General features: G+C 39.3%; 1 protein-coding gene across 7 annotated transcripts in view; it reads right to left on the bottom strand.

Moving 5' to 3' along the window:
- The window catches only part of diaph2 (diaphanous-related formin 2), a 354,389-nt gene that overhangs the window by 225,759 nt on the left and 115,831 nt on the right, over nucleotides 1–12,799 (bottom strand). For all 7 annotated transcript variants that reach the window (XM_035669470.1, XM_035669472.1, XM_035669476.1 and 4 more), the window contains 4 exons: nucleotides 10,543–10,659; nucleotides 5,972–6,090; nucleotides 4,408–4,472; nucleotides 3,483–3,587 (listed from right to left, as the gene is read on the bottom strand). In XM_035669470.1, the coding sequence (XP_035525363.1) occupies nucleotides 3,483–3,587; nucleotides 4,408–4,472; nucleotides 5,972–6,090; nucleotides 10,543–10,659 (406 nt within the window). The remainder of the gene's footprint in view (nucleotides 1–3,482; nucleotides 3,588–4,407; nucleotides 4,473–5,971; nucleotides 6,091–10,542; nucleotides 10,660–12,799) is intronic.

Raw genomic sequence — 12,799 nt, 5'->3', positions numbered from 1 at the left:
ACAGACACACACCATGGGAATACACAACAGACACAGGAGGCAACAAAGAGGCACAAATGAGGGGTGGGTTAGATAGACAGAGAAGAAGAAAACTAGTGCACTAGAACAGGTACAGTACTCACACCAAACACAGAACAAAGCTGGAAAAAGAGGCGAGCAGGGGAAAGAGGATGTCTCTTACACAGTTAATGACAATGGTAGTACAGTGTTATATTCCCATTTTGTCTGAATGAGCTATTTGATGTGCAAAAGGCAGAGTGTACTGTACTTTTACACCTAAAACAAGATGTAATCTATCTTCAAAAGAACATCAGTGTAGAGCACTGACTGCAGCATGAAAGGAACAAGGCACAGCATCACTGACAGTTGGTACACCTTCAAAACCCTTCTTCCACTTCCTTTTTTTTGGCATCACAAAATACATTTCAACTTAACACTCTTAGATGTGTGATGGGCATTGATTTCACTCTGTAGTCTTTGTTTTAGAAATGTACCCATTTTGCTTTGATATTTCACTCTGTGCGACCTTGCCAAAAGAAAGATGATGGGAATGTATTCCACAGCGCTGAAGCTGAAATGTAATAATTTTATGGAGTCATTCCTACAGAACATATCTTACTATGGACTGTAGTGAACTAAATATTTAATGTGTATAATGGAAAAGGAAATGGAAACTTTTAGTGGGGTGACTGAAAAAGAACTTTGATTTTGCAAGAATCTTAGAAAATGGCAGGAAAGTGCAACATTTAAAGCAAAGAGACAAGTTTTATTTTATCTTTCATCCTTAGGTATTAAAAGTTAGAGGCTTTGAGATATCTCAGTTTTGAAGAACAAGCCAGAGAGATTTTGAGCAGATGAAGCAGGGCATGCCTTGCTTTCTGAGAAATCACTTTTGACCACCATTTTCTGTATTAGTGTTCATGAAAATTGTGATAGAAGACATCTGAATGACAGTGGATTTAACAGGACATTTTTGGCTCATCTTATAACGGCACATTATAATAGTGACTACATTGTGAGTTTTGCTGTCATTATCAGTTAAGTCAAATTCTGTAATCAGCCGGGGCGGAAGGCAGCCTGGCAGTAAAAGAGAGGAAGCGGTCCACTACACCTCCAGCTCCTCTTGGGGCCAAGCTGGGTCAGCTACAAGACCGCCAGGTTGTTAAAACCTATTAATGGGATGGCGCCGAGTGCTCCAATGTACCACTGCAGTGCTACATTATTCATCACATCCAGAACCAATTCAATGAATAGCTTCTTTTTTTTTACCTTGACTGGTTGCAAGCAAAGGTTTGGGGAAGGGTGGATGATTTCCACTTGTTGTGATTTCTGTGTCCTTTGTTGATGCTTACAGGCAGAACCTCCACTCAACTCAATTGGGGGATAATCAAACAGACACATCAAACAGGCTGCTTGTTACAATGCCAAAGTTCCCAGAGAAAGACTCTCATTAAATGTGTTGGTTCACAAACAAGGTGAAGAGAAGCGACTCAGGCAAGCCGTGTGTTTTAATATCTGACAGGAATTCTGTCTCGGAGATGAAAGGTTAGGGTTAGCTCCCACTTCATTCATATTCAGCAAAACGGCACTGATAGCACAGTGGCTTTGATGGACAAACCGAATGCGTGTCCTCACAGCGATTTAAAGGTTCCGCGCTCTCGCAGTTAATGGCTTTCTACAGCGCTGTGTCAAACATGGATTAAGTTTCAAAACACACTCTTTCAACCTAGTCTTCCCAAAGTAGCAGAATCACAACTGTCTGAGAGGATGACACTGTTGTTTTGTTCATCGCTTGAGGTAGCAATTGAATGTTCTATGTGAACACCTGCCAAAAAAAATAAAATATAAACAGGAGACAACTCTGAATTATTACAGAACTTGCATATTTTAGAAGATTTCTTTGGAAAAAAAAACAACAACCTTGAGCCCTGACAGCCCAAAAATCAACTTTAATAGAAATTAAATTGTGGCCAGTGAAAATTACCTGCACTTTTCTTAAACCTGAACAGATTAAATGGATTCTCATTAACAGTACAGTTTATTTATGCTCAACAGCAAGTGTGGCCCTATGGTGCATATACTTAATATGCTGTATTTATGTTGAGATGCATAGGGGATATGCTAAAGTCCTTATGGCCACATTCATGCAAGTTCGTGCCAAACAAATTACACATTTCCCTGCTGAGGTTAATGTCTGCTGATGTGCGGCTCCAGCAGTAACCGCTCTTTGAAGGAGCATTCAGACAAACAGAGGAAGAGAGGGCTTGACTCTCCAGGGCTTCTCTGCGCTACACTACCTGTTAATGCACCACAGTCAGTCAGTCTTCAAAAGACAGAGGCATGCCAGGGGAGGGTGAGGAGGAGGTGTGTTATAGGGAAGAAAACAGTTGGAAACACAACATAAAAAGCTCTGACGAGGGAAAGAGGGCAAGAAAAGGTAACACAGCCTGATGCATTCATTTCTGACAGAAGGTGCAAGAAGGAGAGAGCAAGGCGGAGCAGGTGGAGAGGAGCTTTAGATTCTGTCTCATTAAAATAGGAGGGTAGTAGTAATCAGAAATAGAGGGGAACAAGTTTGGGTACAAACACAGGGAACGAGTGGCGGCACAGCACTCAGCCATAAGAAGCGCAGGGGTGAAAGCGACACACAAATGAAGTTTTAGGGTGAAAAACACTGTGACTTTGGGCAGGACAAGGGCCAAAGCTTGTGCTACATCACAGCATTTGCTGTGGGCCTAAGAATGATAGCTAGAGGACTGAAGTGATGCTTGGACCACATATGCAGGTGCAGTTTATCAGACCGGGAGTGCCAACATACTGTAAGCAAAAATGCTTGAAAGAAAAAGCAATCTTTGATATAAATGTAGCTATACCATCTTTCAATGCTGGTTTATATTCAATTCCCTAAGCAGGGAGGCAAACTGCCCTTTTGTCCCAAAGCAGTACTAAAGTGTTTGAAATTGGGTTAAGGGGGAAGTAGCAGTCATTTTCTTTACTCAAAATGGACGGGTTTGCCTGGGAAGAAATGATGTGGAGGCCAGAAAAAGAAACGCAATCCATCTCGGTGATGATAGAATTACATAGGAAAAGCTTCAATAGAGCAATTCTCCCATAAAGAGAGCTACAACTTAAGAAGGAGATTGCACCTTTATTAAATCAAATGTTCTTGCATGGATGATAACTCCCACTTACAGCAGTAGCACATCTGTAAGTGAGGTGGAAAGGTATCCTTCTGACCAAATCAGCCCTCTTTCTAGTGGGCGCCATTGCTTCTTGTTGCTATTATCTTAAGAAAAACATTTTATTCTGTATGAGATTGTATGAGTTGTTTTTCACTTAAAAACAGATTAAAAGAGCCTCTGGACATAGTTTTTCGCCATCTTCTTTTTCATGCTTTTTGGGAAAACATACAATATAAAAGATCTCTGGGGGGAGTGTAACGGTGTTCTGCAGACTAGTGGGATTTCGCTTTATGGATTTACCTGGGACTCCAGGGCCTGGATCTTCGCCTCCAGCTCTTTGATTCTCTCTTCCTTCTTTTGAGAGTCGGCCTGGGCCTCCTGCCGTGCACTGAACTCCTCATCAAACTGCAAGAAAAGAGACACGAGCAATGTCTATGTGCGCATAACAAACACCTGTACACAGATGTAAACACACACACACAAACACACAGGTTGGTGAGCGGCACGGTGTCTCCAGAGAATGGCCACGGGGCACATCAACAGACACCAAAACACGCTGTCTTACACTCTCTGGCCGATTTCTATTCATAGCTCTCATGGCCCTAGAGCCCCGTTGTCCTTTGTCTTTGTTTCAGGCCAGGCTTTCATGTATGTTGATGGATCTAACCTTTGCAGTTACCAAGCCATGTCACTATAATGATTTCACTGGCCCAGCAGGGTGCATGGTAGGCTGGCGGGACAGGACTCTTAAGAAGAAAACATATCCGGGACCCCCTTGGTGTCGCCAGAGCGAAGCTCCTTAAGATATATTTAAATATTATGCATAATATCCTGGAGGTAAGGTTCTAAATTGGCATTTGTTTTATTTATCTCAAATAAATAAAAAAACACAATTAATACATAAAGCAATAAATGAATCAATTTAATTACATTAAAAGGAAATAAAGGATAAAGAGAGACACACCATGAGGCCAACTTAAAATGCAGAGCATTATCAAAAGCCTCCACATAACTTAACTCTACCCCGGCAGTGTGCACAAATAAGTATACATCTGAACATCGGCACTGATTCTTGTAATGCTGATACGGATCATGTAGCGTCACAGCCAGGTATTGATCAGGGCATGGAAAATCAATAGCTTGTCTCTGAGCTCTGAGGAAGAAAAAACTTTCCTGATGGGAGTCGGCCAACCAAGGGGAGCTGTTGGAGTGATTAATGTCTCACCTTTTTGGAGTACTCTGCAGCCTTCTGCTCACTCTCTTCAACTTTGGCTTTATCCACACACTGATCTGCAAGACAAGACAGCCACAGTGACGAGACACTTCAAAGGCAACTCTGGGTGCTTTGCTATTAGACCAGGGTATTGCTAAGTATATTAGAGCTCATATGATTGAAAAATCTATTAAGTATGTTTTTTAAGGCCACCTTAAGTTGTAAACATCTCATGGACCTAACAAACTGTTCCATGAAATATTTACTACTTAAGGTGGTCTTAAAAAATGGCATAAATCATGGGTGCATTCCACCACACCTAAAAGTGTGTTTGGAGCAAGAAATCCAGCCCTTCACTATCACCTAAATGAGTAATATATATATAAATAATTAGCACATCAATGTTAGTCAATGATTGTACACTATTTGAAGTATCTTTCTATATATTTTCAGATGAAATACATTTCTTTAGTGGATCTGCATATATGTCTCTTCAAGGTTGTATAAAACAGACACTTGTAATTAAATGCAAAACTTAACTGAAGATAAAATAAAATGCTCTGTGAAAAAAGGAGACATTGTGATGAAGGAGCAAGAAGAGAGAAGTGTATTCAGTGTTTTCTCATATATAGTAAAATCCGTCATATTGTGCAACTCTTGGCTCATGCAGATGTGCTAATCTTTTGCCCTCATCCTTTCATCATCTCACTCTCACTGACACATGTGTCATAGCAGTATGAATCATCACCTAAAACTTGTGATCTGTTATCTGTTGCTTAAGGAGGTGTGTCTTGAAGAAGAAAAAAATCAGTAGATAAGACCCTAACCCTAACCCTAACCCTAATATGAATGTGAAAAAAAGCAAAAAAGCAAAAAACACAAAAGAAAGAGGGAAAAAAATAAAAATGGTGGTATGGCACTTTTCAAAAGCACGTGTGGATTTGGCATCTAATTTCACATCTTTTGTGTGAATTTGACAAAACACATCCTTGAAAGTTTTTTATCAACTGATTAAATCTCAGTAAAGTGAGTGAGAAAACTTATTTAATACTGCACCAGTCCTCTGTGGATAGGTTTAGAAACTTTTAATGACCCTTTGTTGGCAAGTCACAGAACTGTGTGACACAACAGAGAGAGACAAAGTGGTGTTATTTATTTATTTTCTCTGTTTGAACAAGATTCTCCATTAGTGATGCAGTGCAAATAGATGTTTTCGCTATGATTCCAGGAAAACGGTTGCCAAATACCTAACTGCAAGAAAAATATATTTAAAATGATTCTGAATTAACTGAATTCATGTTTGCCAGATATAATGTATTATACTTCAATAATTAGATGACCCCCGTCTTATATGTCAAGCCACTGCAGGTGTCTGTCAGAAGAATCTCAGGGGGATCTGGGAGGATAATGAGAATGACTGCGAGGTATCAAAAACATTTTTATCAGTGACACTGCAGCCCATAGTTTAAAAAAACTGATCCTGAGGATGATTTCAGTGCACTTGGATCACATTTTAAACTTTCGCCAACACATGCTAAATTAATGAGTGAGAAAATATGAACAATTCGAAAAATACCAATCAGATGGGTGAAGTCCACGTCCAGTCTTTTACTGTAGCCAAAGTCAGGGTCCATCCCACTGCGATGGAGCACCACCTGAGACACGCATTCTTCTATCACCTTGTAATACTGAGGCCTGAGGGGTCAGAAAACATAAAGCAGGCAATTAGACAAGCCACAGAAAGATATGAGTGACACAAACTCTACAAGGCTAATTAACCACAAATGATTCCCTTATCCAAGCTAGAGGTCACAAAATGCCATGTCAAAAAGGGTGCTGCTGGAGAAAATAGGCACCCTATTAAATTTGATCACTTGCTTCACCCCGATCATGAAATTAGCAGATTAATGGGCACACAGAACCCAAGCCTGTGTTAGTCTGTCCATTTCAAGGTGACAGACGGTAGCCAAGGCTGCGCTTGCCCTCTTGCCTAATTTGCAATCATCTTTGCCAATTAGAGCAACCATAAAAACTGAAATGTAAATCTAATCAGTGTAATGTGTGTAATTGAAAGCACAATGACCGGGAAAACATGTCAGCCAGTTAGGAGTGTGACTGAGTGCTTGGTGTTGTCGAGCAGGGTGTCTGAATCAGGCCGAGAGTCCTATTCTGCCACACAGGTTGGTATGTGACCTTTTTCTCAGTAACATTATCAACTTTAATTGCAAGTGACATTTAGCAAATACAATGCCAGCTTAAGCTGAGCTCCAAACTGAGAAATAATTATTTTCTAAGCATGGCATTGACCAGAAGTTGATGTTCAAATTCGCAACATAAAATATATATTTTTTTTTCATTCCTCTAAAGACTCAAGCTCCATTTGTTGTGTAAATTGGAAGTTTAGATTTGAACTGAGGCACTGGATGTGGAAAATTGACCCTTAATGACGCTCACAAATAATGCCCTAATAAAATTATTAAAGAACAATTCCCTAACCCAGGAACAACAACATCCACGAATGCAAACGCCGTGCACCAGTGCATGTGGGTGTGACCAATGAATTGTTGCAGTTTGTGTGAACGGTTAGGTAATCGCTGGTACAGCACTATAAAGTCTGGAATAGGGGTGGAGTGGGATGAATACATTACTAAAAGGAGGAATACAGCATATATCAGCAGCTGAGGCAGGGACAGCCTTCTGATTCAATAATCACATCAACTCATTTCATCCTTTCATTTCTAGTGGACACATCAGACGACATGTTTCCCAAAGCATAAACACACGCCTAATGTGCTTCCAGTGGAAGCTGATGTTCTTTTAATTTAAAGCTAATCCTTATTTTAGAAAACAATGGTATCTTTGCAAACTCCTTGTTTTCACATATAATTTTACATCAGGAAGATGACAAAGTTAACACTGGAAGTTCCACAAATCTCTCTGTAGTTTAATGCCCTTTAAATTTCATGAGATTGTCCAGTAGATTTATATGATAATAAATGAAATCCAGAGATTCAGAGAAGATTTTTATGACAACTCTGATGCAGATAAGGAACTCAAAGTCTGATCAAAGCCTGCCGATCTGATGGCTCTGCATGAAAGCATGAAGCAGCACTAATGTAAGTACGATGTATTAATTGATGTGAGCAGGCGGAGCTGTGAACAAAGTGCCTGTTGTCAGGTGGGTTAATTCTGTGTAATACCAAAAAAGCACATATATCTAGGAATGTGTCCAAATAAAAAAGGAATGTGATGAACTGAATGAAAACGCATTATTAAAAAAAAATAAAAAAAAACAATTAAATGTAATGAAGTTATTTCTAGGGCTTTAACTCTAACTGTTGCCCAGAAATTCAAAGAATCTGTTCTGTTGGTACCTTCCTTGTGGGTGGACAGGACATATCATGTTATGAACAGAAATATGAAAGAACACAAAATTCTGAGCCAAAGCAAATAAGAATAAATCAGCATTTAGGTGCACTGTTTTGAAAGCATGAAATGCCATACATTAAGCTTGAGCTGGCGGATTCGCCCACTCATGATTGGAACAAGCTAGTGAAAGCTCATACATCGGCCTGCGTGGCTTAAGCACTGTGGCACTCGGCTTACAACTGTCACCAATGTACACCACATTATTATCTCAATAAGCCGCCCTATTTTCCCTGCGTCCTCCATCCTCCGCCACCACCAAGCAGATAGGGGCTGGGCGGAGATAACTAGAGACGGAGAGAGTGACCCAGAACTGTCAGGCCCCTCCACAGTGGGCAGGGCTGGGCTCCAGAAGCTAGCATATGTCCCCTGCATCATTCCCCACCTCTTCTTTTACTTTGGCACCTTCATTTCTTCCAATGATAGCTTGCAGTTCAGCACAGCCCCAGCCACTTGATCCAGCTCTGCTCCACATAACCAGTGTAATCCCCATATCGCAAGGCTCCAAAAGAGCAGATCTGCTCTATATTTACTGGGTGGGTTTGATGTGCTCCCATTCATTAGACTTGCAGTGAGAGATTAATTATCAAAAATAAACCAAGCCCCAGAGGGGAGAGCAACAACTAATGTTGTGTTAGGAGGAATGACAGGAGACAGAGCACTTCAACAGTTTGCCCACTGTAGACTTTCTTAGAGTTATCAGAGTACTAATTATATTATTCATTTAAGTGGCATTTAATGTAGATTATTATTTAACACACAAAACAAGGTACCAAGTACCAGCAGCAATTCCAATGCATACAATGATGAAAAACAACTTAATCCTTTACTTTGGAAAGAATATCATTAGCACACATTCCTTTGATCACAAAGCCAAAGTCTGTCACACATTTATACAACATACCTAAAGACTGCCACCATTAAATTAATTTTGAGCCATGCATTGCTACCACATATTTCAAACCTATTTTTGATTTTGTTCCATGTTGCCAAAATATTATATATTTATATATTTATAAAACACATACTATTTCACATTTGCCCAATTTTGACCACAACATGAAAGGATGATAACTTTAAGGGCAAAGACTGATAAATGACAGTATCTATTGGAAATAGCTGCATGTACTATAGAACTGCATCTTCCATCATCCTAACTCACACAGCTATGATATATGGAGAATAAAATGCCTCAGTCCAAATGAATTTCTGGTGTTAATGCTTGTGTGTGTACATGTGTGGGTTTGTCCTTGCATTTGTGGTGGTGGCAGGAGAAAAAAAAACATTTCAAAAACATACCTTTAAAAAGACCATCAGTTTTTTTTTTTTTTTTTTAAATGAGAATTGGTACTGATCCCTTCTTATTGCTGGCTTACTGTAAGATACATGACCGGAGCTGAGCTGGACGTAGCTGTACTAGCTGGTTAATATGAATTCTATTTCTCACTTCCTACGAATAGATGAGGAATACATTATTCATAACTCCAAGGGAACAGCAACTTGTCTATGGTAAATTCATCTTCCTCCTTTCATCCTCCCTTCATCTTCCAACATTCTTTTTTTTAAGTCTTATTTCTGCAAAAAGGTCTGACACAGCAGTGAATTCATCAGTGTCACTCCATTCAGAGAGGAGTGGTGGCATTCCTGCCCAGTGACTGACACATTTGCTCTTCAAAAGGCAAAGCATAAAGCTAAGCCAACTGTTTTAAATTACTTAAAATACAGAATATTATCCCTACTCTAATAATTTGAGTGATGTCACCTCCAGTAAGTGCACCTAGGATAATTCTCTTTCTAGTGATGACTACAAGCTCTTTTTTTTCAGCCTGTGCAGTGCAGCGCCTCAGACTGCACTACCGTGCAACGCTAACAGGGGTGTGGTACAACAGACGGCTCCTGACCTCCCCACCTGCAATGTTGGGTGTGGTCAGAGGTTCAACAAATATTATGTGTGATTACAGTTAAAGAAGCATTTGTTCCATACAGGATACAATGTCTTTAACACTTTGTACTAATCCTCAACTGCAGATCACATATGACTAAATGATCTTAGTTCAGTGTGTCATCTCCATAAACCACATTACTTCCAACTGGTGAGTCTGAGGCTGATGGTTTTGTGGTTTTAGTATATATAATGTGTGGGGAGGATGGTGCTGTTGTCTTAATTATTTATTACTGGCTTGGATATACTTATGGTTTTATATTATGCTGATACCTCATCTACATTGTTTTTTATAGGCTTGCATGCTGGGTTTTAGCATGTTTTATGTTTTTGTGTTTCACCTGCCTGCGAGATTAATTTTTCACACTCAGACAATGATCTTAAAAGTGAAATTACTAAAAGAGGCAAGCTTATAGATGTTGCTTTCACAGGCAACAGTTCCAAGTAAATGACACAAAAATTACAGTAATATAAAGGTGGCTCAAGATATTGATTTTCAAGAATCAATATGTGTCTTACTTTTGGGAGGATAAATGCACAAAACAATTTCAACCTGGTTTTTACTTGTCAAGATATGTTGGTCAAAGACAAATACACCCACAAAGGCAAGAACTATTTGCGTACATAATGAACAAATGAGTGATCTATGAGGTTTCATAAAAGAAAAAAACTAAAACAAAATCACAAGGCTGACTATCCAAGCACATTGACATACAGTACAGCATGAGGTCCTCAGTCAGTAAGAGGCCAGAGGAATGTAAAAATCAGACATAACTTACCTGATGTAATAATCATTCCTGATGAGCAATAGGTGCTGAAGGACTGACAGGAAGTATGCCTCAGAGCCAGTGTCTTTCACCATATTGGACAGGAGATGGTACACTTCATTCATATCAGTGCAGGAGCAAGGTTAAGGAAAACAACTTCAGAACTTTTGTTATTTAAGTTAATTCAGTTAACAGTTAAGGTTAACTTCTCCAGAAAATGCCCCATTTGAGTTCATTGTTTAGATGCATTCAACTCCTTGTAAACATTAAAAATTGTATTAGGTATTGTTTTATTAATAACTGCTTATCTATTTTCCCCAGTTGCTCACCTCAACTCAGGTTTTCTGACAGGCATCATTGTGCAAAAGCAAACTGAGATGTGATTCTTCTTATCCATTCTCTCTCTCTTGGGGGATGCTGAAAACAGTGTAAACAGCTAACTTGAGGAGAGGGACTGGCAATAAAAGAATGCTCCCTCTGGTTTACCTGTCACTCCAAACCTTTCAGAATAGAGGAAATTAATTACATAAAAAAACTTACTGGTTTGAATGTTCAAGGAAAGAATGATGGGGAGCCGATCATTCATGGGGCAAAAATATGGCTGAGATTCAGCTCTCAGATTGAAACTGACATGTACTCAAGAGCAAAAATTCAGGTTATTAAATTTGCAAAAGGTATTGATTATATGTCTTGTGTTTGCTTTCCCCGGGAGGAAGTAGTGATGGCTTTGACATCTAAAACAGATGTTAAATCTTCTTTCTTTCTTTCTTTCTTTCTATTCTTCCATGTTAAAATATGACATACTGCATATCTTTCTTGATTATTTGCTGAGTGTTGGTTTTCAGAAAGTATCTGTTAGCGATGCCTCCTGTTCAAAGAAGCACAAAATGATTGATATTAAGGTTCTAACAATTTAACATACAGTATAGGTGAACATGTGCAATTTTTATGTTAACAGTTTATGTGTCGTACAAGGTTAATTTAGAAATAATTAAAGTTGTGCCTCTCAAACTTCTAATAGCTTCCTAAAAGTGTGGCTCTAAGAAGTAAAGAACCCAGGAAAATGAATGGAGCCTATTTAATTTGTTTGCTTGAGAAAGGAGGATTTCCCAAAGGAGACTCATCTTGTTTGAAAAAGTGGAATAAGCCTCTCAGATATGTGCGCACATGCAGAAAAAAAGAAGACTAAGGAGACAGTGCCCTGTTAATCTCGCAAAGATGAAAACCTGATTGCCATCGTAACATAAAGTGCGGATCCTGACAATGTGCGCTAAAATATTTACATAGTGCAACATACTGAAAGCAAAGAACAGGTATTTTCAACACTGTGGCAGCAGCTTTTAGGAACAGAAAACATCCGTTAAATGCACAGGCAGAATTAGATTTTTTAAAATGTTTTTAAGATGACTGAGCTCGAGAGTTCAGACGGTATTAAACCCAAAGAGTAATAGTAATATTTCTACTACCGCCCACCATAGACTGTATAATTAAAAAAGGATGTAGTCTCTGAGCTTCTCAATGGCTCTGCAGACATCTCACAAAGTGACTCTGTCGGCTTCTGGCTAATCTAAAAAGTGGCAAATATGTGAATTGTGGGTGGAGCTGTGACGGACCAAATGAAGCCTGGTTAACCTGGCGAACAGGGTATTTAGCTAGAGGCTAAAACTGGTTTTGTACCAGGCTGGAAATATGTTTATTTCAGCTGTACAGTTGGGCATTTTAATATGGGGCCCTATGGAAATCACTCACTACTGTAGCCAGCCTCAAGAGGCCATTCGAGGAACTGCAGCTTTTGTTACTAGCCACAGAGGTTGCTGCTGGCTGCTAACATGCTATAAAAGCTGATTTCATGGACAAACTTATGTTACGCGTCCAAAACACGTGTAAGGTTAGTGGCATCCGACTAACACATTTTCAAAAGTGTACCTGTCAATGCTTTATTTGTTTCCTAACATTATTTGTCAGGTTTCATCAACAGCTAATGAAGGATGACTCTGTAAGAGAGTATCAATAATGCAGATCATTTATTTCCTCAATAAAAAAAAAAAAAAACACTCAACTGCATTCTCCATTTCCCATATAATCATCCACACAAAACAATCTGCAGCTGCTGCAATTGGAGAAGATCAATTCTTTTAAACACTGTTTGACACTTTTCCTATTAATTTCAACAATGTCTGTAATTAAACTCCTATCCCGTATCAAATTTTTAAAGAGAGAGAGGGATGGGAATACGGGCTCCTCTACAGTATCATTTCCCTCCCTTGTA

Source organism: Morone saxatilis, unplaced genomic scaffold, assembly GCF_004916995.1.
Source record: "Morone saxatilis isolate NCDOM2014 unplaced genomic scaffold, NCSU_SB_2.0 Contig22, whole genome shotgun sequence".
NCBI lineage: Eukaryota > Metazoa > Chordata > Actinopteri > Moronidae > Morone > Morone saxatilis.
This window is presented reverse-complemented; position numbering and strand designations above follow the sequence as displayed.